The sequence below is a fragment of the Mus caroli genome, unplaced genomic scaffold, assembly GCF_978045245.1.
Source record: "Mus caroli unplaced genomic scaffold, Mus_caroli_1 scaffold_3, whole genome shotgun sequence".
In the NCBI taxonomy this organism is placed as follows: Eukaryota; Metazoa; Chordata; class Mammalia; order Rodentia; family Muridae; genus Mus; species Mus caroli.
The window spans coordinates 81,483,999-81,509,824 of NW_028227258.1; the positions used below are offsets into that span (position 1 = coordinate 81,483,999).

Consider the following 25,826-nt stretch of genomic DNA (forward strand, 5'->3'; position numbering starts at 1 on the left):
TTTAAGATTATATTTAAATTTATTAAAAGGAATAGTTCATGTTTTCAATTTTCTTCTGCTTTTGCAGGAACAGCTATTTATCTCAACATCTTTCTTTTTCTTTTTTAATTGTTCAGAAACAAGAAGAGAGTTGACATGATCTATAGAATATGTATTGAGCGAATATTGCTCACTGATAGCTTTACATAAACCAATTTTATGCAGAGCATCCAATTCCCACAAATGTTTATAGCTGAATTAAGGAATTCACGTTCCGATGAAGAAATCCCTGTGCTATTCCGTATGAGATGCTCAGGTTACTCCATCTCCTGATTAAACTGCAGGGCAAGAGACCAGCAGTATGCTCGCGTATTGTGGATGAAGAGGTTAATGCTATCTTTGTATGTAGAATGCACATTTTTGGTGGTAAATAAGATTTAAAAATATTGCCCTCTTGGTACAGCAGGCAAGGCATCAATCTCAAGAATTTAAAAGTCTTGTATGAACTGCAAAGAAATTGTCAGTACAAATCTTACAAGGTTGTCAGCTGTGAGGGATGAGAAACTTGATTGAGTAACTGAGAGTTTGTGGCTATCCATGAAAAATAATCTGAGTGGATTCCTGAGCAAGGATCTACAGTCTCTTTAAATTTTGGGTGAGACCAAATCTCAGCTTGTGAATGACTTGATGTAATATTATACAGTGACAACTGACAGAACATATATCAAATCTGATATAACATTACTCTAGAGGTTGAGGTTTTAATAAATATAAGTAACTTGTGTTAGTTTACACAGCTTCCAAAATATTATTCTGAAGATTTTTTTAATAATGGAATCTACATTGAGTGTGTGTTACTTGTGACACAGAATAAATGAGTTTGGAAGTTAGTCATGAAAAAAAATCCATTATCATTTATTTTTATATATTAGCCCATCTTTGGCACTGTGAACTATCAATAAATTTGATGCTTAAATTTGTCAGTTGATGAAATATACTTATAAATTTATAAGTGAATTTATATGTAAATTTTCTTATAGTATCTGTCAAAGACAAAACAACGCCAAATGCTTTAACACTTGGAATCTTTGGTGTGGAAATTTCATGATTTAATAAAGTACAATAAAATATCTTAGTGCGTAAAATAAAGGATGCTCCCTAGGATTGCTACATTTTAAAATGGGGAGAGCATGTTTGATGGTGTCTGATAATTAGAAGGTAGAACCACAATGGACTAGTTAGAAAATGTATTTTTCAGCCGCATGTAGCTGTTGAAATACTGAGGTGGTCTGATGTGTGTGTTTTGCCTTTACTGGTGATGACAAGCAGACACGCCACTTGAATACTCGTGCTACAGCTTAGGAGAGGGGGGTTGAATTTTTCTGGCGTGAGAAGAAGTCACAGATGTATCATGACAGGTTCTAAGGTTTTTATCACTGAAAGATTCTTTTACGAGTGATTAAAGATCTATGTCATTCCCTGAAAACTTCATGTATATCTGAATCTTTTATTATAAAAACAGACACAAGGGTATGATCTCGTTTACTTTCCCCAGATTGTTTTAAGTTTACTGTATTATGAACGATCCATTGAGGTAAGTTATTTTTGATCTTCCTTATGAACTATGTAGAAAAATTGTCAAGCATTTTTTGAGACTAGTTATAATGTTCTTGATTTTCCTGTTTCAGCCTCGACAAGAGCTAAGATATCAGAGTAGTGGCACCACACCCAGATTGCCTGGAATTCTTAAATGAATATTACATGAAAAAATTTATTGTTTAGTATGTATATCCTATCACTCTGTACTTCTTTTGAAGAAAGTACTGCCGTCATTTTTTCATTTGTTAATATTTCAGTATTTAATGGAAATTTAATTCTCTTATTTTATGGATAACCACTATATTGTTGTCAAACTTAGAAATAATCCATTAATATCATTTTAAGTGCTTTCTCGGAGAAAGATAAAAAAGTTCTATGTGTCATATTTGGTTAATATATTTTGTCAGGGTTGTTACTATGTGATATATTTTCTAGTCTAGATTTTTACGATCTGAACACATTTGATGTTTAATATATACACCCATGTTCCCTGTACATTGATACCTTGATAAAATTAGTTTTTTATATTTCAGCCCAACTGTGTCATAAGTGCCATAGAATACTTGGCATTTGTTACCTTGACTCATTAACTCCAGTGGGAGTTACACAAGGTTAACTTTATATTCATGCTTTTTGGTTCTTTATTAGCTGAGTTGTGACTAAAGGAAGACACAAACTAGATTTCCTCTTCACCTTGAGAATATGCCAGACAAGAAGATGCCTCTGTAACCCCATAGTTCCTGTTTATTTATATTTTCAAAATAGTTAATTCATCCTAACCCATTAAAAGCAAACCAATATCCTTAATGATTAATTTAATTATGATTCCAGGGGTTTAAATAAAATAAATATAGGCCCTGTACTCTGTTGTCATTATGATTTGAATGGTGCTACATTTTCTTTGTCTTTATTGAAAGAGCTACAAATGGCTCCTTCAAATTTTGGCATATACCCTCTTTGAAGAATTTACTTGTTTGCCAGTATCAGAATATATTCTAAGCCCACTTTGTCTTCTCATGACTAATATTAAATCCATAAAATGCTCATTGACTTTTTATGTCTGGAAATATTGGTGGACAAAACAGATAGTTGTTTGCCATTGTAAATAGACCTAAAATAATATTTGGTATTTGAATTTAGATTATAGACAGATTTGCTCACATTTGGTGACTCACACGTCATACAGATAAAAACAGATTAGTGTAGTTTTTCAAGTGTGCAGATCATTCTGTAAAGAGGAAGATGATATATTGAGCTTGAATTTTTTTATGGGGCTTTGACATTATGTTTCCATAAAGTTATTCTTCTATGTGATGAACTTGGCTTCAGTGAGAAAAGCTGGAGTTATTTGGAAGACAAGGACATATGCTGGTTTTTCTAGTATGAACCTATAAATTTAGCTCTTCAAAAAACAAAACAAAACAAAACAAAACAAAACAGAACAGCAGCAGCAGCAGCAACAACAACAACAACAACAAAACAATCTGCTCCAGCCACTGGTCCAATATTGATGATATGAGACAACTCTGAATTAGAGAGATAGCTACCACCATCTGGTTAATAGATGAACAATTCAATCTCCATGAGATCAATTCCTACAAAAAAATTATAATAGAAGGCTGGGGGAAGCTAGCAGTCTGCTGCTGATTGGGGGCAGCTAAGGATGAAGGGCAGCCTCTTAGAGATCACTGGCTATGCTATCCAACTGTTCAGAGATTCCATATGGAAATGTAAATCCTACTAATACAAAATGGTAGACAAGTTACTAGTACAAAAATGGTAGACAATCACCTACAGCAAAAGCCATTATGCCATCTATGAGGTGGATATGCTTGAGACATCTCTTATTTTACTTAATTTGGACATATTAAAGATCTTGTATTTCAGCATGTTACAAGAACACATCTTAGAGGCATAAAGAATGCAATTTTTCTTTGGTAGTTTGTTTATCCCTTTTTAAAGATATGTGATGCAGACATGAGCAGATACTGATAAAAAAAATCATAGCTTCTGTCACAATTCAGGCCCCCTAAGCTGCAGAAAACATCAGGATTTATAATGACCTGGCCATTTCACACTCAGTTCCTGAGATCCTCTGACTGATGCTTATCAGTCATCCTTGCCCATTGTCTTCCCAGGCTTATCAACACTGCAAGCTGTGCTGGATTCTGCTGCGGAGAAGAAGTGGCAGGTGACTGCTATCAATGTGGGGAACATTAACAATGACAAGAAAGATGAGACCTACAGATCACTCTTTCAAGATCTGGAGTTAAAAAAAGAACGGCGTGTAATCCTTGACTGCGAAAGGGATAAAGTCAATGACATTGTGGACCAGGTTTGTTCCTCTCTGTTTTCTGCCAAATATAGACTATGCATGCAGCATCAGCATTGGCAAGGATTATTCTGCAAGATGCTTGGACAGCGGTTTTTAGTTCATGTACAATGCAGCAAAATTCATCAATTGAATTATCCCCAGCTTCAGTAAGCAATGGCAGATGGCTGTCAATAATGCTGACAGATTGGTTTTATCATTGAATAGCTTCAATATATAATATCAAACATTCATACATTACATAAGCATTGTCCTCAACTTACATGCTTTTCTGTGTTGGAAACACTAAGTTTAATTCTTCCTCAACATTTTAAGCAGATGTAATTAAGTTGAAACATGTTCCTAGGGTAAAAGTGAAATAAGTTTGACTCATACATGATTATTTCAATGTAGTGTACTCCAAGCCTATGTTATTTTATACCTATGTGTCTTCAACACTATTCTATTGCTATGAAAAGACAACCATGTAAACTCTATAAGAAGAACTATTTAATTAGAAACTTACTGACAGTTTTAGAGATGGAGTCCATTATCATGGAGAGGAGTATGGTAGCAGGCATGGCAGGCATGGAGGTACTGGAGTGTTGCCTCCTGATCTTAAGGCACAGAGAGGGAAGGAGAGTCTGGCATGGGCTTTTGAAACCTCAAAGCCCATCCCCAATGGCACATCTCCTCCAAAAGGTTCCTAATCCATCTAATCCTATCAAATAATTCCACTCCCTGTCCATTAAGCACTTAAATAAGTCGATGGGGATTATTATTATTCAAACCACCACACTATATATCTCTAGGAAGAGGAGGTATTTTTGTAAGAAGTAACCATTAGGTTTACACATACATAAGAGAATTTGTGTCCACAAATTGTAATATACAAATTAAAAGGTAAAGGAAATGTATTCTGACTGTGTTCACAATGCAGAAGTCAACAGTGTTCATTACGGTTTTAGAAAGAATAATAATATCAGACCTGAGAATGCTTTTTTCTGTCTTTATCATACTGCCTTACTTCAGATAAAGCCTATCAGGATAGGACAACCATTAAGGGATACCATAAGATACACAGCAAGGAACCAAATCTTTCACTTGTCCTTGCTAGTGTGTGTGTGTGTGTGTGTGTGTGTGTGTGTGTGTGTGTGTGTGAGAGAGAGAGAGAGAGAGAGAGAGACAGAGAGAGAGAGACAGAGAGAGAGAGAGAGACAGAGAGAGAGAGAGACAGAGAGAGAGAGAGAGAAATATATGAATTGAGATAGAGACATAGGAACAGAGACTGCAGCTGCTTGAAAATACGTAAAATCAGAAAGAAAACAAACGTGCGTGCATTGCTATTCCTTTTCGCCCATGAAATAAAAATTTAAACTCACTGATGTATTCCTGACAAAATGTTCTTGAAACAAATTTTTAGGAAGCCTTAATTGATATATAATATAGACCTGAAGAAATAAAATGGAGTGTCCTATGAAGAATTAGGTAACTACTTCAAACTAATGAAACATGAAAAAATCAAATGTATACAAGAGAGGAGAATAATTTTAATTTTAAAAAGATCTTGATTCTGGTCTCAGGAGATGAAGCTAGGATTGCTGTTAACTTAGGTCTCTCTTTGAAATGTGCTCTTCAGAATCACATTTGAATTTCATCAGAGGTTCTCATTAAAGCTAAATTTTAATAATATTCAGGAGTCTGGTTTACAATTTTAAATATTCCTGCTTTGTCATAATAAATACAAGTGAAACCCACACTTGTGTCCTTCAAAACTATTAGTAGGGAAAATTGTGTAGCAAACTGGAATGACAAAATGCAAACAATGTTTGAAGCAACACCTATAATTAGTTAGGTAAGCATCCATGCAATACACAACAAAATGCATTGTTTTACATCTCTAAGCCATACATGTGCACCTTTAGTAACTCATTAAACTAGTGTCCAAAATGGATGGTGTACCACTTAACCATTTATTAAAGGCATTCTCTAGGGGGAGGGTGCAAATAATAACAAGAAAGACTGCTATTTGAATCTCATGAGATTCCTTTTAGGGCAAGAAAATACATACAGGTTCAGAACAAAAATTATAGCATATAAACTTGTGCTACTCAGCTTTTTGTTAATATAACAAATACTATAGTAAATCAAATTATAGAGAGGAAATGTTTATTTTGGTTCATTATGATGGAAATATTTATCCATGGTCACTTGCCTGTGATTTTCCACTTAGTGGCAAGACTATCTACAATGATGTGGTGTGTGTGTGTGTGTGTGTGTGTGTGTGTGTGTGTGTGTGTGTGTTGGAAGCAACTGATTACTTCAGTGTAGAAGGAAAGAATGGGGGAGACAGAAAGGGACCAGGATCCCTCTAACCCCTCAAGCAGAACTTCTAATGTTCTTAAGACCTTACACTATGTCCTAGCTCATGAAGCATGTACAACCTTCTTGTAGCACCAAACTGAGCACCAAGCCTTTAATATTCGGGCTCTGGGTTGACCATAGGAGAGCTAAGCTATGTAAGTAGTCTATGATGATTGGAGGAGGATATGCCTATCTTTTGAGAGAAATGATTTGTAAGGTAGTATTTGGCTAGTTTCGAGCCATTCACTTATCTCTTGAATGAATATTTCATCTCTTTAGTGTTTGCTGTGTAGTCACTGCAGTAAGTCTAAAGAAACACTATTAAAATATTGCAAGCCCCATCAAAGCATAAGGATGCTATGGTTACATAATGTCGACATGGACGTATCATGACTGAAAAGAACAAACTGTTCTGGGAAAGGATAACTGAAAGTAATCATTTAGATTAGGTCAGAATGTTCTTCAAGGAACGGCATTCACCAAGTACAAGGTTCTGGTAAGGCACATCCTAAGAAAAAGGACACTCTTTTATTATTTCATTCAACTAGCATTTGCAAGAAAACACAGATGGAGTGAACCTCTTTATCTTCACAGCAGCAGGAAATTAGCAACAAAATTAACTTCCATTAGATTAAGACTATTTTAATATCATTTGATAAAACCCAGAAGACACATATTTCTAGCTGTGATCAGATGAAAAAAAGTATCCAACCATCAAAACACTTGTAAATTAACATAATTTTTCTATTGTATAATACTAATTGCTATTATAAAGCAAAATTATAATGGTTACTATGGCAATGCTAACATTTATAAAGACTTGAACCTAGTGAATATTTATATCTCTTATTTTTCTCAGTAAATAGAAGTAAGAACAACTGGCATCATTTTGACTATTTATCTTAATTCTCCTATAGAAAATGGACATTCACAAGGTAGCTTGCTCAGTAAGCAGAATCAACAGTTGTTTCAAAGATATTTATGCACACAATGCATGTTGATTAAACTGAACTAAATTAGAATATTTTCTACTTGCAAGAACATATTTTCTTCAATCTTCTGCCTTCAACCTGGGGGATCCATTTTTTTATGAAAAGGCAATTTGATTATGTGATGCAAAAATGGGTTAGAAGGCAATGTAAACCCTAATTTCCTTTCAAACAGCTGCTATACAACATGAACATTGCATACTGTAGAATCTTTTCAAGAAAATATCTTTGCTTTTGAGCCAAATGTGCTGATTCATGCCTCTGACTTTGTCTCAGTTGATGGACATTCATAGAAGTCTTCAACCAGGAGATGACCACCAGGCTGAGACTGGTTACACCTTGCATGTTAATAACACATGCTTGTGGTGAAGTGAGGACATTTGTAAGGGAAAACATAGATATAAAGCCCTGAGCTGTTTGTAAGGAATGTGCTATTATGCAAAAGCAGTTTAGAAACCCCATGTGGTCTGAGTTCAGAGGGAGGGAAGAGTGCATCTGGAGTAGCCTACAGGATCACTATGGTATTCAATGTGACGAATTTGCATAGAGACAAAGGGAGCCAGAGAAACAAGAAGTAAACTATTGCATTGCATATTTTTTTTTGTGGCTTGCTGATTCACATTTTCTATTTGTTTGATTATTTTCTTTAAAAATGGAAGGATAGTGGTCCAAACTTGGAATCCCAGCAATCGGAAGGGCCAGGTTGGCCTGCAGGCTGAGTTCAAGGAGAGTCTGGGCTACAGAGTAGCACCTTTTCTGAAATAATAAATCAATAAAATTAGAGGAATTATTTTGAAAATAAGTGACTCTAGACTTCCTTGAATCATTTTATGATTTTTCAGCTTTATGATGGCAGATGAACTTACCAGAAACGGTCCATTTGAACGCTGTTATTGTTTGTCCTGTGGTACCAATAGGCAGTATGATACTCCCTGGCATAGTCACTGCTCTCTTCATGCATTCCTCGAGTCATAAAGTGAAGCAAACCATCGTTCTCTGGATTCCTGTTTGCAGGCTATGAAGACCAGTAGATTAATGGGGTCAAATGCATACTTTTTTTTACCTTAGTTACTTTCATTTTACAGTGGGTTGATCACTAGTTGGCATCTCTGTACAGTACTACACTAAGGCCATTCTCCTGCATCTATTTTCTGTGTCAATGATATAGTAAAGAAAATGTGCCTTAATAATATTCAAAGACACTAACTATAGCCATTACTAGAGTAAGCTCTCATTCAAAGATGTAAGCTTATCTTGCCTCCAATTCATGAAGTGAAATTAGATTCTTGGCTACTTTGATGCCTAAAGCAAAGAGCATTATCTATCTGAACTATTTTTTAGCTGCATCAAGGATAATATTATATTTGCTCATTAATATCCCCTAATCTTTCCATAAACTTTATGCCTGTTATGTTTTTAATACTGTTGAATTGTAATTATAACATGTCAGAATTTTTATCAGGTGGTTATTTTATTAAGAAGACACAAATATAGGCTGATAGGAATAAAATTATTACTTGTTATGAATTAAATGTAGTTGCTTTTATGTTTCCCCTCAAAATGTGTGGTATATTTTCTGTACTGAATAAAAAAGGGGAGTTACTTTGATTTAGTGGTTGACTTCTTAATAGATAACATTATTAATCACTAAAGTGAATCAATATATTTTCCTGAGAAATATTCTCTGTATTTGATACAAATGTTTCATTGAAAATGACTTGTGGAATACAAAACTTAAATTTTCATCTTTTGCTAATTAGATCATTGTAGCATAAATTTTGCAATGTTGTTCTTCACATGTATTAAATGTTTGTGTTTTATCCTTGCTAGGTGATTACCATTGGAAAGCATGTTAAAGGGTACCATTATATCATTGCAAATCTGGTAGGTCCATTAATTGACATTATTTTTACCTATTAATTTTTGTTACGAAATATTTATTGATATTTCATGTGTATGGGTGTTTGGTCTGCATGATTATTTGTGCACTCTCTGCATAGAGTACCTATGATTGTAGATTGTAGATGAGGGCCTATGGTCCACTAGAACTGAAGTGACCTAACTGGAGCCATCCTGTCATAACTTAATCCTGAACCTGGAACTTAAATACAGAGCCACCTTCCCAGCCCCTCTACCTAATCTTTTTTTGTTGTTGTTGTTTTTTCAATATTTACTTGGAATAATCATCATTCGTAAGGAATGTTTTAAAAAATATTGTCTGATTTTATTTTATTGGTAAGAAAGGAGATGTTTTATTTGATTGCTTTAGGATTATTTTCCAATCTACATCTTTAAATTAGTTCCAGTTATTACATGTGATATAAGAATCTTCATAACCATATTTATTCACAAATTTTCTTGATAATTTTTCACTAATGGAAACTTTTCAAAAATATGAAGTTTAACTCTTTAGTTATCTATTTTTTATGCCACTGTGTTCTATAAACTTCTTGCATGCATATTTGAGTTTTTAATATAAATAATATATGAAACTGATGCACATTTATGAAGAAATTAAATCTACAAACATGATACTTTATGTTAATAAAATTATCAATTATATATTATAGCAATGTAATAGTAATGTTTTGAAAACATTTTACTTCTGATTTTCTACATATTATATAAGTAACACAATGAAATGAAAACTGAAGTGTTGATCATGTTCCTATCAATATTCTTGTCCATTCAGTACATATTGAAAAAGCAGATTGGTTAATTATATTTCTTTGTTTTTTTCTTTTATAATTATATCCAATCAATTTAGATTGTTGAACATTTATTTTTATTTCCAAATGGGCTTTAAAGTGGGAGTGAAACAGGCTTTGGCTTTCCTCATGGGCTTTGAATAGCTATGACCCCGTTTGTTGGAAATTATGTCCACACAACTTGATCAAACCGTGGTGAGACCAGGAAAAGAGGCAGCAAATGAATGTTTATTCTTGTGTTATGGGACTTCACGCAAGCTTTGTGTTTATTCAAATGCAGGCTTCTTTTTATGGTTTGTAGTGTATCAGTTTATCCCAGAAAACATCTTTAGTATGAAAGAAAAATGTAAAAACAGAACAAACACTTCAATAAATAGTGTTTTCACTGAGAACACACAAGTTAGTATCAGTGAGTACCCCGAGTGACAGGGCTACAAGCTCCTATAACAATCCTCTGGGATTTTTCTTTTAGTGTGTACCTAGGAGAGTAGAAAAGACTCTGTGTAGACACAAGGGTTAACAGGAGACAAGGCTCTGCAATGAGTTTTGCCCAGCTCAGTTCCAAGCCTGAAACAGCCTGTACACTCAGTCCCTGTGTGAATTGTGCCATTTGATAGAAGAGCACAGTGCCACAGTGAAAGCTGCGATCTTTAAAAATGTCCAGATGGAGAAGATTATATTGGAACATTGAGAAATAATGACAGAAGGTGTCTCATCAATTTGAGAGTTGCTATGTAATGCCATGAAAAAGGAAAGCACTGTTGTCTAAGGGAGCAAGTCCATGCTTTGGTCATGATTCTATTTAGAAATCTACCTAAATTATTTTGGATGCTGAATTAGGTTCTGTTTTCTCTTCCCTGAATGCCTGATTTCCTCTACTCACAAACTTCAGGTAGTTGTGAAGGAGTTCTGACTCTACTGAAATGTCTGAGAATTTAGACCCTTCATGATGTTGAAGTCTGAAAACTGCCTCCTGATGTTAAAGGGTTTTTATCCTCCAAGTTCTCAATAGGAAATTAACACTTCCCTGTGGCCAGTGCCTTATGTATGCTAGAAGGGGTGGTTGTAAAAGATTCTTTAAAATCCTCACATACTGATAAGCTATTTTAAGAGATGCTAAAGAATGGACTTCTTTCTTCAGATGCAGGCTCTAATTAAGTTCTCTTTGTAGCCTTTGAAAGGTTAAGTGATCCATAATATGATGAGGGTCATAAGACCCTGTGCTCATGTTTATCCTCTCTGCTCTTCTCATGGATTTAACTTGTTAATAACCATTTAGAGCATGTAGGCTTCACAATTGGTAAGAATCACTTGGTTTTCAGTCTGGTGAATACATCTCCCTAAATGATAGGATGGTTTTAATTTGGTGAGATATTGCAACTGACTTGTCCAGCTCTCTTTTTGTCTCTGTCTCCCCTCTGTCTTCTAATCCTCCTCCTCCTCCTCCTCCTCCTCCTCCTCCTCCTCCTCCTCTTTCTCATCCACTATCTTTCTCCTTTCTCCTCCTGTTTCACATATATATGAAAAATGCATTATTCTCTTCCAAAGTTCGTGAGGGCAGATAGCATTCTAAACCCAGAAATTGATTGTTTTGTCACGTCCAAGGATTATGACGGAATGGGTTCTATAATCTCTGTGAAACTGTTCAAAATGTGCCAAGAAGTAAAGAAAGAAAATGTTGGATAAATGCAGATCCTTATTTAGTCCAGCATCAAACCTATCAAGGACTTCAGTTGAAGCTGTTTGTTGTATAATCAGAGTAAGATGACAGTATGAATAAAATTAAATGAAACCCAAAGAAAGAGATAATGAGACCAAAACTGCCAGCAAGATAGGAAGTTAGAGGCTTTATCTCAGTGCACTAAACAGATGAGGCATGAGGCAGGGCAGAGACAAGAGACATGTGTCAAGCACCAAGCACTGGAAGCAGACAGGTGGCTCCTGCTCTTGCTGTGTACACTCTTCCTCAGTCCGGAGAGGCAGACTTTGGCTCCGTGTGCACATTACTGAGAATTTGATGAGAGCAGCAACCTGTGAGGCATCAATAGAACCAAGATGGGGAGAAAACAGCAAGAATGGGGTTCAGTTGATATTTGGGTAAATCTGATTCTCTGTTGCTCTGTTACATAAACTGCCCTGTTCTGTTCCAAAGTGCATGAAGGAATATGTTTAAATGTGAATACATTAATAATTGCCTTATTGAAATTTGATTTCCATTTCTATCCTTGATTAAATTCATTTAATATTTAATCACAAAATAATATTTTGATTTATGAAAATGTAACATGATGCTTTGAATTGATTCTTTCATGCAAGAGCAACTGAATGAAATTTTAAATTGAAAAAATTAAATTTTAAATTAAAATAATTAATTTTAAATTAAAAAATCCATTATATGTGTGTACATGAGTGTAAGGCCTGTATTTGTGAGAAGATGACATCAAAGTAGTTACTAGAGGATGTGACCTGCCCATTGTAGATATTGGAAAGGAACTTGGGTCCTCTCTAAGAGCAGAACACATGCCCTTAATCCCCCAACTGACTGATAAAATTTAATTGTCATTTTGATTTGTTTCTCATTTAATATAAAATTGCATTTCTGTTAAACAATTTAGAACAACAATTAGTTGTTTGCTTTTCCCTTTTCATTTAAAAAATATTTTATCCAGCGAGTGACTGATAAGTTTAACCGAGAATAGTTTGATCAATGATTTCCATATGTAAGCACACAGCTGTGCTCCGTGATAAATTCAACAAAGGAAATCCAGTCTTTACCTGACCCATGGAAGCTGACTCAGTATGAGAGAAAACGTCTATGTAAATACTCCGGTGAGCTCTACATCAGATGGCCAGTCAGTAAACATATTGATTAGGGACCTGCCATGATTCCTATTTTATATGAGGTGTGCTGACAAGTACTGTTAAATACATGAAATCTTTTTGAACGCATTTTATCTCTCTCTCCTGTGTGTGTTTAACTGGCCAAGACAACATGGGGAGAGGTACAGGCAAGGTTACAACCCACAGGGATAACACAAATCTGTTTTTATGCCTAGGGATTTACTGATGGAGACCTGCTGAAAATTCAGTTTGGAGGAGCAAATGTCTCTGGATTTCAGATTGTAGACTACGATGACTCCCTGGTGTCTAAATTTATAGAAAGATGGTCAACACTAGAAGAGAAAGAATACCCTGGAGCACACACAGCGACAATTAAGGTTTGCATTAAGGGAAAGAAGGAGATTAGAAAATACTGGAGGGAGAAGTGGGCGGCACAAGAGATGGCAGGCAAGCAGACTGATGAGCACACTTCTAACATTTTGCTTTTGTAGATAAGAAAAATGGTGTTTTACTGTCGTGTTCCTCTGTGCCTGCATCTCCACAATGTCTTCATTCATTTATTTATCCAGTGGAAATTTTATATTGTGTGGATGATCAAGTTACAAATTGGTTTTGTTACAAGTTACAAAGTGATTGGTTACAAATCACTTTACAGACTATTGATTTCACTGACAGTACTGTAAGGATAGACAGGCAAAAGACCATAGCATGGGAAAGAAGAGTAAGTCATGAAACGGATGGCAGACAAAAACATAAATTATATGTCTTGGAAAGGCTTGTCTAAGGAAGCATTATAAAACTTAAGGTCCATGGAAAAAAAGGTTCTGGCTCTCATGTACAGTATTTTGACTATAAATAAAGTAAAGAACAGCAGATATGAACTTTTTCAACCTTCAATCAACTCTCTTGTGTATAGTTTAGACAATAAGCAAATGGTTTGGTGTGTGTATTGTATGTATAAAATGATTGATAATGAGTAACCTAGAAACATAAGAAAGGTGATAGAAACAGTTATTTTAATTATATATATATATATATATATATATGTATATACATATATATTTATGTGTGTGTGTGTATAGTTATAAAAATTTTCTAGATAAATTATAGAAAGTTTGAGGATCTATGTTTAGGATACATAAATAATTCTTTTAATTTTTGAATCAGTTTCAGAAAACTTCAATTTTGTAATATGTTTAAAAAATAACTTGTGTTATTATTTTCTAAAAGGTAAGTGACTTCTTGTTTAGTGACCTTGAATGTAGCACTCATGCTGTCTATTGTGAAATCCTGTGGAGTACTGTCATGCAACACAGTTTCTGAGAATGGCATTGGACACTTGGTGTCATAGGATATGTCTTCATCTGGCTTAATGGAAGTTTAAGTGCTCATCCATCCCTTCCTTAAACTTCAGGCCTCTGATCCTTTCAGTGTAAGATATGTAATGGAGAATGCATTCTTCTCACATCCTTAACTACTCTTCAGAGTCTTCAACACTCATTGTGGCATCCCCATACTGCTTCTGTGAGAAATGTAAGAGAAAAATGGACTTATCTTTGTCTCCTGCAATCCACATGATGATTTGGTTTCACATGTTTTGTACCAAGATAGATGGGGAGAGGGGTATCTAGAAATGCATTCTGTGAAATTTTTGCTGAAACATAGTCCCAGAATTTAATCTGTTGAGCTTACCCTTTTCTTTGCTCCATTTCTGCTTACAATGTCTTCCTTTTGTCTGCTTTCCCTAATTTTCAGCAAGTTCATGATGGAACATCCTAGTGGGATACTGCAAAGAAGGAAGGTTTATTAGTTTAAAATAGGTTTGGAATCTGCATTTGAGCCAGATCAGTGTTCTCATTCATACAGCACAATCATGGCTGCTATTTCCCAGCTGTTGTGAAGACTAACTACCATTTAATAGTTTTTTTAGCACAGCGTGAAAACCATAGATCCTAATAAAGGCTCATTGTGTCCAATCCTTTTCCAAAATCCAGGGAACTTCAGCCAGTTGTGAAGGTCTATTCCAAGTAGAACCTGTTGTGATTCCTCTATTTTACCCCAGAGGCTTCATAGAGATCACTGAAAACTTTTGGGGGAAATTCATCACTGGGAATGAATTTCATTATAATGTAGAAACATATTGCTCTTATACTAGAGGGCCAGGAAATGAATCACGCGAAAGAAATGAAAAATATATGAATTTTGCTCTTGAGAATGCTCAGTATAAAAGAAAACACAAATATGTTGATGAGCAAATATAATAAAGTGTGTCAAATGAGCCAACTCCCTGAAGATGATTAGGACAAAGTGTGGGAAGGGGGTTAAGGAAGGCTCTCTGTAGGGGGCACCAGAATAGTTTTCACATGAAGCTAGAACTGAAAGAAATGTATGGAAGGGGACTTGGGAAGGAAAGTCATATGGAGACTCAATGTCATGCTCCAGTATAACAAATAGAAAACCTCAAATCTTATGCTGTTGTATGAAATCATTTGGAACTTGTAAAAAGACAGGCAGGACTCATAAGTGGTATGGCTTTTACATCAGAAACCAATAAGCACTTTGTAGCATTGGCAGAAATGATCCTGTTGACATCTTTATTATCTCTCAGAAGCTTTTGATTTTCCCGTTGAGATTTTTGTCCTCTTCAGCCTCTGCAAATTCCTCTTTATGCTGTCTTTCCTGTAAAATATGACGACAACTCTCACCTTATGTGCTGTTCAGACCAAACATTTGAAAATATTAACACCATCCTTCCTCTCGAGGCTCACATCCACCCTGCCCCAGATCTAGCCCTGTCTCACTTCTCAGCTTGCTTTGTCTTGTCCTCTATGATGAGTCCAAACCCAGCCACCACCCATTCACTCTCTGCTCTGTTATGGGGCTTTCTTGAGAAATTATTCTCTGGCTTCCTCTGTTTCCTGTCCCTTCTATTTCTGTACTCCCTGTAAAATATAGTTATAGTGTGTCATAATTCTCCTCCAAAAGCCCCAGGATCCCTTTGCACTTGGCATGAACACCAAAGTCATCTTCTTGACATAGGAATTGCTCATGTTCTCCCACTCCCATGTGACCTCAATTCATGATAATGTTCCCTCACCAAGTTTGCTGTAGCTGTGTTTCTCCCTTTTACTCCTTATACACTCTGACAATTTCCCACTTAGTGTCTCTATATTAGCCATTTCCTTTTCAAAAACATTCTCTTCTTTTATTTCTCTTCACAAGTAAGACACCAGTTATATTTCTTCAAGCTTGATCAAATGGCATCTTCCCATTGAAGCTGTAGGCCAGCTCCCTAAACAATAATTTTTACTCCATTCAATGGAGGTGACATTGAGTGCCTCTGTTTCAAGGAGTCTTCTTTTCCTTTAGAAGTCATTCTTGACCTCTGCTGTCATGTATTTGCAATTAAATTATTCTTAATGCTGTTAGTTTTAATCCCTTTGCTTTTAAGTAAAAGTCATATTGTTGGTAGCTGATCCATCACAAAGATGTAAAATAAAGACAGAAGAATAGTGCCTTCAAATAAACTTCCTGCATATACAAGTAGAGGGAGGTCTTCCATAATGATCATGCTGGGTAGGTTATGGAGTAGAAAGGATTCTTGGAAGAAGCAAAGGTGTTTGAAACCTGAAGGTGAGTAAGTTCCATAGAGCAGGGGATCAGAGGCTCTAAGTAGAGGAAAAACTGTAGTAAAGTTTTCCAGTCCAGGAAAATGGAAATCTTGCATCAGTCTGGGAACTGAATAGAGGTATCTAAGGACTGTGCAGAGTCTGGGAGTACTAACCTGACAGGTATGGGGCTTGCAAGAGTCTACATCTTGCAAGATATGGCTTTCTATGCTTCCTTTTCATATGCTAACTGTTGCTCCACTCTTTTTTATTGTCCTGATGGCAGTAAGGAGAGCAGCTACTACCAGGGACTCACTCATGTCTGAATGGTATTTTAAATAATGCCTCTCCAGCCAGAATCTCATTTTACTCAGGAATTGACTTAACACATTCTCAAACTTTCTTAATTGCTGCCCTAAGAGTATTATTGGACCTTCTGAAAATAGTATAATCTTTTTTTTTTCAGTCTGGTAATTAGCATAAAGCATTAAATAGTACCCTGGTGGCCTAATAGAATGAATACTGCCTTTTGAGTATTTAAACTGACCATAGACACAGCTAAGACTCAGCATTTACTACTGCAAATGTTAATGCAACTTACTCATCACACCTAAAAGTTTGGTGCATTTAATTCTTTGTACTTTATAGTTAAAAAGACATATATAAATTAATTCCATAAAATTACAAAGCTGATGTTGCTAAGATAATATATCCTGAAAAGTGCTTGCAAATAAATATATTGTGCTATTTAGGGGAATTATTCCTGTTTATAATTGTAACAAAGGACATCTGTGCTCCATTGCATTGACTCATTTCTTCCCCTGAAGAGCACTTGTAAGACAGGAAGGTATCTTTGAAATCTCTGCTGCAACAATTATATAAAAGGTCAATTCAGTCTTTAGTAAAGGCTACATTAATATTTCCAATCTTTGCTAACTCTCTGCTCTCACTCATGGTCTCTTCATTACACAAAGATCCCAGAGACTGGTGGGTAGACATCTTTGATCACCAAGTGTGGCAATTTAAGCCAGAATCATTTTAGCATAGTGGTTTTCAACCTTTCTAATGCAGTGACCCTTTAATACAGTTCCTAGTGAGCCCTAAAATAATGTAAATAATGTCGTTGCTACTTCATAAATGTAGTTTTGTTACTGTGAAGAATCAAAATGTAAATATTTGATATGGAGGATATCTGATATGTAATCCCCAGCAGGGTTGCGTCTCACAAGTTCAGTCTGTTTCCTCATAAGTTGTTAACCACAAGGAACTGGGCACAGAAAAGAGTGATTGACTCAGCCACGAAATGAGACTCCGAACCAGTCCTTACTGTAGCTGACTCAACCCAGACAGTGCTTTAAACTGAGCTTCTTGGTCTATTTTAGTTTGTCTAATTAGCTTTAGGTACAAGTTTGAAACTCTAAGTATGTAATTCCAAGTGTCTGAATTGAGAGGCTTGCTCCTTAAGTAAGATTTTTATTGAAATCAACAATCTTGATTATTTTAGGGGTGTGTGTGTGTGTTCCTTTGAAAATAACAGACCTTCTTTTTGTCATAGTCATTGAGATTATTTTTGTTATTCAGGGAAAAATAATAATAGTTGCTAATTCTAGTTGCTTTACACTGAGCTCCCATCTCCCTCTTGGGAACTGTGCCTCGCTGGCTGGTGTGATTGCCAAAGAGATGGAGTTTCATGACAGTTTCATGCCTCTACGCAGTGCAGATCCAAAGGGCACATGTTCAAGATGCTTTACAGTAAATTAAAGATGACCTTATCACAGACAGCTCTTTGAGAGGGTGGACAGTCCGTGAATTTTAAATTAAGATAAGTGAATAATTTCAGGCTCCTGCTGTTCTCTCTCCATGAGTCTCTATTTGATTCACGGACATTGTGAGGAATTAAAATAAAAGACTTGCTAAATCTTTCTTATAAATGTACTTAACTTTCATAGCACCCATTACTTTGATCCTGTTGATAATTATTTTGGAAAGCAAAGAATAAGAATATTAGATTGTATTAGATGCTGCAAAGGTATGTTGTAGTTTAACTAAATAACGGATGCTTTCTTAGATATGAGTATGAGGATTTTTACCAAGCAGCGAAACTTTCATCCTGAAGGATGTCATAGGAAACATTATTTTTACAGAAATTAAAGTATTGTTAAGGAATGTTTTAAATGTTTGACAGTGCTAAGCAAGTGGGAATTATCATTCAGATGTCTTAAGCTATACTCTTTACTGTGTGAGTGACCTATTTCTGAAATGACTGTACCATAGAATACTGTTTTCTATAAAACAGAGAGTGATTTTCAAAGCAAATGAAAATACCTTTGCTTTACAGCAAGATCGATAGTAATCAAAATAAATTGCTGGCCAATAACTTACACATTTAGCCTGTTTTACTATTTGCCAACTCTATTTTCTATTCATCTACTTATTTAACACATTTACCCAATGAAATGGCAACTATCATGATATGGCTGCTTAGGAGTCACGATTCTCTGTTTTACGAAGTGACAGCCTAGACCAGCGGTTCTCAACTTTCCTAATGTTGTGCTGCTTTGATGTAGTTCCTCATTTTGTAGTAACACTGGGACCATAAAATTATTTTTGTTGCTGTTTCATAACTCTAATTTTACTACTGTTACAAATCACTAATGTAAATCTCTGTGTTTTCCAATGGTCTTAGGTGGAACCCAAGGGTTGAGAACACCTGGCCTAGGGCAAACCAGAGAGCCATGCCATTATCTCTAAAATAACAGAAAGCTGGCTTCAAATTCTTCCCTTATAGCAAACTTCTGGGGTTTTGTGTAAAAGACAACTTTATGATCTGGAATCTTCACCTATAAAATCAGAATAAAATGATTTGTGGCTTCAGATGTTTTGTAACTACCAGGTCACAAATAAAACTATTTGTACCTTTGCATGTTTTGTATCCACAAACACCATATAGAGACCTAAGTGGACGAGGACTCCCTTCCTTCAACGTGCTGGTCAGTACCTGCCCACACTCAACAGATACTGTTTATGTATCTTTAAGAAGCATCACATAGCAGCTCTTTGGTAATCATCCACGATAGCAGAGGAGTGCAGGCCTGCTATCTAACATACAAGCTCTGTGCTTCCTAATATAGGACTTAAACAATTTTAGTAGTGGCTAATAGCTTGTATTTTTGTTTTAAATATCATTTTCTATGTTTTCTTTTTCTTTTTGTTTTTTGTTTGTTTGTTTGTTTGTTTGTTTTTTTGTTTAGAGACAGGGTTTCTCTGTGTAGCCCTGGCTGTCCTGGAACTCCCTTTGTAGACCAGGCTGGCCTCGAACTCAGAAATCTGCCTGCCTCTGCCTCCCCAGTGCTGGGATTAAAGGCATGTGCCACCACTCCAGGCTTTGTATGTTTTCAAGACTTAGCTAATATGTCAGAAAACATGGCCTCATGTGATAATCAGCAAAATCTTGTACTGTAGTCATGGCATCCTTTCTACATTTATATGTACAAGATGAGATAAACACAAACATTTTCCTCTCTATTACCTTCTCTGGTGTTAGAAATGGCCATCTTGTAGTATCTGTGATTACACTATTGCATTATTGAATGATTTGCATGATATTATTGGACATGGCAAACCTTTAAAATTCACATTTCATTTTCTCTCTGAAAAATAAGTCTCAATAAAAGATGCACTTAAAATGGAATAAAGAATACATTTGGAAAATGGACCATGAAAACGATTTCTCAGATTTCTTGTGCTACTGTGATGACATGGGGTCTGTGGGAAGAGCTAAGCCAAATGGCCCCCCACTGAAGGATAAATTCCCAATTCGGCTGAGAGAGTTTACAGAATATAAACATCACGGCAGAGATACAGCAGTTGTTTCTAGAGATGGGAGATTGTTACACTGTCATCGTGTTCCCTTCAAACTGATTTATATCTACTTTAGCAAGTGATGGAATCAAATGGAAATATTTAACTTGCCAGTCAAAATTGTGAGCGTACTTGTTTAGGGAAATAAATTAGCCACAAACACAGAGCAGAAGCTAAAAGGCACAGAAGGCTGAGTGTCTCCCAGCAAAGAACTGTGCTTCTAACTGTGAGTTTTAATTTAAAGAGATAATGAGCTTAACATGTGTTTAGGTTTGAGCATTTGAGTGAGGTTGAGGGGACAGTGCCCCCGCCCCCCTGTGAGCACTGAGCATGCCTAGCTGCAGTGCAGATCTGTTGCAGGGATCAGAATGCTTTTTAGTTCATCCTAATCCTGTCTCTAATGTAGTTTGCAGGGTGTTATTATCTGCTAAAACAGTTTAGTGGGTAGCCTCATGGGTCTCTCCCTGTAATGAGAGCAAGCTGACTTAATAAAGATCTTGGCCTTTAGCTATTATAATTTTAATACAAATTGCAATATTTTCTTAATACCCAACTTATTCAATTTAAGTTCCATTGCCTATTCTGAGACCTAGGCATTAGTGCTAAGAGGTAAGTTGGCAATGAACTGAATGTTCTGCAGAAAAAAATAAATGTTTTCACTGTGGGATAATAAAAATAGACACATAGTGAGACAGACAAAATCTGCTATATACTTTCTTATTTGCTTCAGCAAATCTTTTAAATCAACATGACTTTGAATAGGAATATAATGCAGTTTTTTTTTTTTAAATGATACACGGATGCTTTAAAACATTGTGAAGATTACCTTCAATGGAAAGGAATCAATTGCAGTCCATTCGATTAGCCCTTTCTTCTGTGTTTAAAGGTTATGGACATGTTATACTAGTCTTTTTGAGTAGAATTTTAAAAAGCTATAATCCTTCCTTCTTGCCTCCTTATTTCCTTTCTTCTTTATTCCTTTATCATTTCTGGTCTTTTCAATAGGTCAAACCCAATTGTAGTCTATAATAATTCAGTGGTAGCAGACAAGATCTATCATTCTCTCAAGTATTTATTCTAGTGAGGAGGATAGTTCAAAGAAACAAATAAAGAATGTTCACACAGGATTTAAGAGGCAAAGTATGGAGCAAAGACTGAAGGAAAGGCCATCCAGAGAGTACCTCACCTGGGGATCCATCCCATATACAGTCAACAAACCCAGACACTATTGTGGATACCAACAAGTGCTTGCTGAGAGGAGCCTGATATAGCTGTCTCCTGAGAAGCTCTGCCAGAGCCTTACAAATACAGAGATGGATGCTGTCAGCCAACCATTGAATGGAGCATAGGGTCCCCAATGAAGGAGCTAGAGAAAGGATCAAAGGAGTTGAAGGAGCTTGCAGCCTCATAGGAGGAGCAACAATATGAACCAACTAGTACCTCCAGGGCTCCCAGGGACTAAACCACCAACAAAGGAGTATACATGGAGGGACCCATGGCTCTAGCTGCATATGTAGCAGAGGATGGCCTTGTTGGACATCAATGGGAGGAGAGGCCCTTGGTCCTGAGAAGGCTTGATGTCCCAGTGTATGGGAATGCCAGGACAGGGAAGCAGGAGTGGGCGGGTTGGTGAGCAGCTGGAGGGGGTTTTTAGAGGGAAAACCAGGAAAGGGGATAACATTTGAAATGTAAATAAAGAGAATATCTAAGAAAAAAAGTAAAAAAGAAGACTTTTTTTAAAAAAGAAAAGAAAAAGAGAACAGCACTTAGCGAAAACAAAGAAAATTGACAGATACAAGACAGATTTGGAAGACCACTTAAAGCATGATCCTAAAAAGGAAATCAAAAGTGGGGTAGCAATTGGAAGAATACATTGGTCCGAAGCCTTTTCCTGCTTCTTCTTCCCTTTCCTCTCCCCTCCTCTCATCTCTTATTTTCAGCCCCCATCTTTCTTTCTTTCTTTCTTTCTTTCTTTCTTTCTTTCTTTCTTTCTTTCTTTCTTTCTTTCTTTCTTTCTTTCTTTCTTTCTTTCTTTCTTTCTTTCTAAGTGTGGTAGGAGATAAAGAAGTTGGATTTCTTGTAGAGATGGGCCAGTAGAGAGAGCAAGAGAATGTGAGCTGTTGAGAAGTATTGCCTGTGTGATTCCAGAAGCAAGTGTGCTTAAGCCACCCAGAGGACAGATATCAGAGCACAGGAATAGAGTCCCTCTTGGAGGAATGTGGCCAGCTCTCATCTGTCAACTCAGGAGGACTTAGGCTTTTCTCCTAAACGGGAACTTCTACCTAGGGTCCTCTTGTTCTCCACAACACAACATACTCAGAAAGAGTTTCGGGAAATAGAAGCATGTGGAAGCTATATGATATTTAGAAAATGATCTGGTTCACCATGGAAGAAAAAGCATTGCTAGAGAAGATTAAGACTGCTTGGCTGTCACTCTACTGTGACTACCACCCAGGTTGAATTACAGATTCAGGGCCCAGAATTTCATCTATTTTCTGTCTCTTTTAACTAGTGAATCTCTTACTGGACATCAAAGATTTGTTTGTTCTCATTTTGAAAGTTTAGATATCATCACGGCTGGACATAGAGTACTGGTTTAATGGAAAACTGATCTAAAAAAAAAAAAGGTAATAGTTTCAGTTAAAATTGCTAAGACATTATTAGGACATTTTGAGTAGACACAGCATGTTGCACAGTCTCATTGTCCACATACTTTTCTTGGATTCTAAGATAGCTGGATGGAGGAGCTGTGTTTAACTTCTTAGAGCTTTTTACCTGGTATCTGTGTTGCATGGTAGGCAAGAACAGCCTGGATGGTTTGTATTGCATGGGCAATTGCAAGGCCCATGCGCAGCAAAGCTCTGAATTTTCTCTCATCTTTATGTGTGTGATTCCTTTTAGTATACTTCAGCCCTGACCTATGATGCTGTCCAAGTGATGACTGAAGCATTCCGCAACCTTCGGAAGCAGAGGATTGAAATCTCCAGGAGAGGAAATGCAGGAGATTGTTTGGCCAACCCAGCTGTGCCTTGGGGACAAGGCGTAGAAATAGAAAGGGCCCTCAAGCAGGTCAGTGTCACAGAATGAGTGCTGATGCGACTTCACAAAGGCATTAAAGTGGTGTTTGTTTTTCCTGCCAAACGAAATAAGCCACCCTTCTTTTACTCCTGCTGAACACACAGGCCCTGTATTTTCTCTCAGAACACAAAGATAGGTTAAAGATTAAACAGAAACCCATTAAACTAACCTTTTATTTATGTATTTATTTTAGGTCAGTGTGAGCAATCTTCACAGTTTGTATTTTGGATTTGATAAAATTATAACGGGGCTTTATTTCCATTCCATCATTAGGTTCAAGTTGAAGGTCTCTCTGGAAATATAAAGTTTGACCAGAATGGAAAACGAATAAACTACACAATTAACATCATGGAGCTCAAAACAAATGGACCCCGGAAGGTAAAACGTGAAGGCTGGAGAGTGGGGTCTACCTGTGATCAGGCAGATTCCATGAGGAGTCCTCACAACTGGGGTCAAAGAGCCCATACGTGTAGATATTAGTGAGTTACTTCTAGAAGCAACATTAGGTTTGAGATCGATTTTCTGAACCAAATAGACTCACTTTTGCTAAGCAACAGTGGAGTAGAATCTACAATAGTATCTGTAAGCAGAAATATACACTTGTTTTTTTTTAATTTTTAAGGGAAGACTGTAAGTATAAGATAAGACAACTGCTAAAGATTGAATAAGCTTAGAAGAAATAAATAGCCATGTAAACATGTGTTGAAATTTATAATTAAAATCTTTACTTAAAATAGTCTGGCTAAAAGATCACTGTTTAGGATATATTTGCATAATTACTCCACAGTGTAAATTATCCAGGAATGTGAAGAGTGAGCCAGTTGTACTTGCTTATGCCTTTAATCTATGAATGACAGAACCGGTGGCAGGAGGATTGTGATTTGAATGCATGTTGAGTTCTACACAAACCAGCATAGATTCATCCCATGTTCTTACCTTGAATAAACAAAATCAAATAAACAAATAATAAAAATGAAGATCCAACCCACTTTAGAAGATGATATCTACAATTTCCATCCTAATTACATTATGTTTATGACTGTAAAATTTTTGCTGTTATTTAGGATTCTGGTTAATGAGGGTGTTATTTTGGATATAGCCATGGGTTCGAAAAGTATCCAGTTTATTACATTAAGATGGTTCATTTCTCCGTGTTTATCAGTTGTCACCTTTTTCAGATTGGGTACTGGAGTGAAGTGGATAAAATGGTTGTCACCCTAACGGAGCTCCCCTCTGGAAATGACACATCTGGGCTTGAAAACAAAACTGTGGTTGTCACCACAATATTGGTAAGTGACTCTGTGCACTCATGGTCAGCTCTGGTTTTCCATAGTTAAAGCTTTCCGTTGGAGAGCTGCTGTTTAGGTTTTTGGGTAGTAACCACACCAGGCAGCTTTATTTACTCTGCATATTTGTCAGTGTGTCACTTACTGTATGTTTACCTGGAAAGAATTCCACATGGGCTAAGTTCAAACATTCAGAATGTCCTCTTGGAGGCTGAAGTGGAGCCTGACAGCTAATTAATACCCTGCTGCTGACACAGGAGAACAGCAGAACAAGGTCTATATGTTCTTCACACTTCCTTTCAAATCTCACCCATCTCTGGCTCATCACCACTCTCCCATTTGATATTGTGGCCTAGTAGTAGTGCTTCCTTCATAACCAATCCACCTTCCTTCATAACAAAGATAGAGCCCTTAAAGGCACAGGTGTTTGTCTTCATACCCTTCATTTGAACATAGTGGCGACTATATTCCTGGCTCTATATACCTGAACAATGAAAGAGGAAGGCTAACTCACCTGAGTGTGGAACATCTAGGATGTGGATTGAAGAAGGGAAAAGTATGAATCATGAGGACAGGATGCTTAGCAAGGGAGGGAGAGAAGGTGGAATTCATTACAAGACATGATTTTGAGATAAAACGATAGTGTACTGTTGTACTTAGCAGTGAGTTTATAAATCTGTGAGTTCATTATTCAACAACACAAGACAAAATTATAGATGCACTCATGAGAGATGTAGATAAAACACTATCAGTACGTATAATGACCATGAGTTAGACTTCAATCTTGCTGTTGATCAGAACCACTATCTCACGTAGACTTATATTTCATGACATTCCAAAATCGACATTATTAGATTTGTAGAATAAATTTTGTCATGTGTCCTCTTTCATGTGCTTGAAAAAGGAGAGTCTCTATGGCTATAATTGGGTTATCCTTCTAGAGTATTATACCTCATAGATGAAGTGAGACACAATGGTTTTAGAAGTAGAATCAGTATGTTGCCATGACAAAGCTCATTGATTATATCAGCTTATAGTCCTACTTGATAATTGTGCTTGGACAAGCAGTAATACACAACTTGGCTGAATTCTGGTTGTTGGGTGCCATGGTGTTCACTAGCCATGGTGAAAGATAAAGTAGACCCAAAGTTGAATATAGTAGACGTTGAACAAAAAATTCCCTTTCTGATGCTTAAGCATTA

The 25,826-nt window shown here is 36.3% G+C and overlaps 1 protein-coding gene across 6 annotated transcripts in view; it reads left to right on the forward strand.

Moving 5' to 3' along the window:
* The window catches only part of Gria2 (glutamate ionotropic receptor AMPA type subunit 2), a 124,186-nt gene that overhangs the window by 69,674 nt on the left and 28,686 nt on the right, over window positions 1-25,826 (forward strand). For all 6 annotated transcript variants that reach the window (XM_021159170.3, XM_085835816.1, XM_029475049.2 and 3 more), the window contains exons 4-9: window positions 3,717-3,913; window positions 9,073-9,126; window positions 13,007-13,168; window positions 23,162-23,329; window positions 23,612-23,716; window positions 24,517-24,627. In XM_021159170.3, coding sequence (XP_021014829.1) covers window positions 3,717-3,913; window positions 9,073-9,126; window positions 13,007-13,168; window positions 23,162-23,329; window positions 23,612-23,716; window positions 24,517-24,627 — 797 coding nt within the window. The remainder of the gene's footprint in view (window positions 1-3,716; window positions 3,914-9,072; window positions 9,127-13,006; window positions 13,169-23,161; window positions 23,330-23,611; window positions 23,717-24,516; window positions 24,628-25,826) is intronic.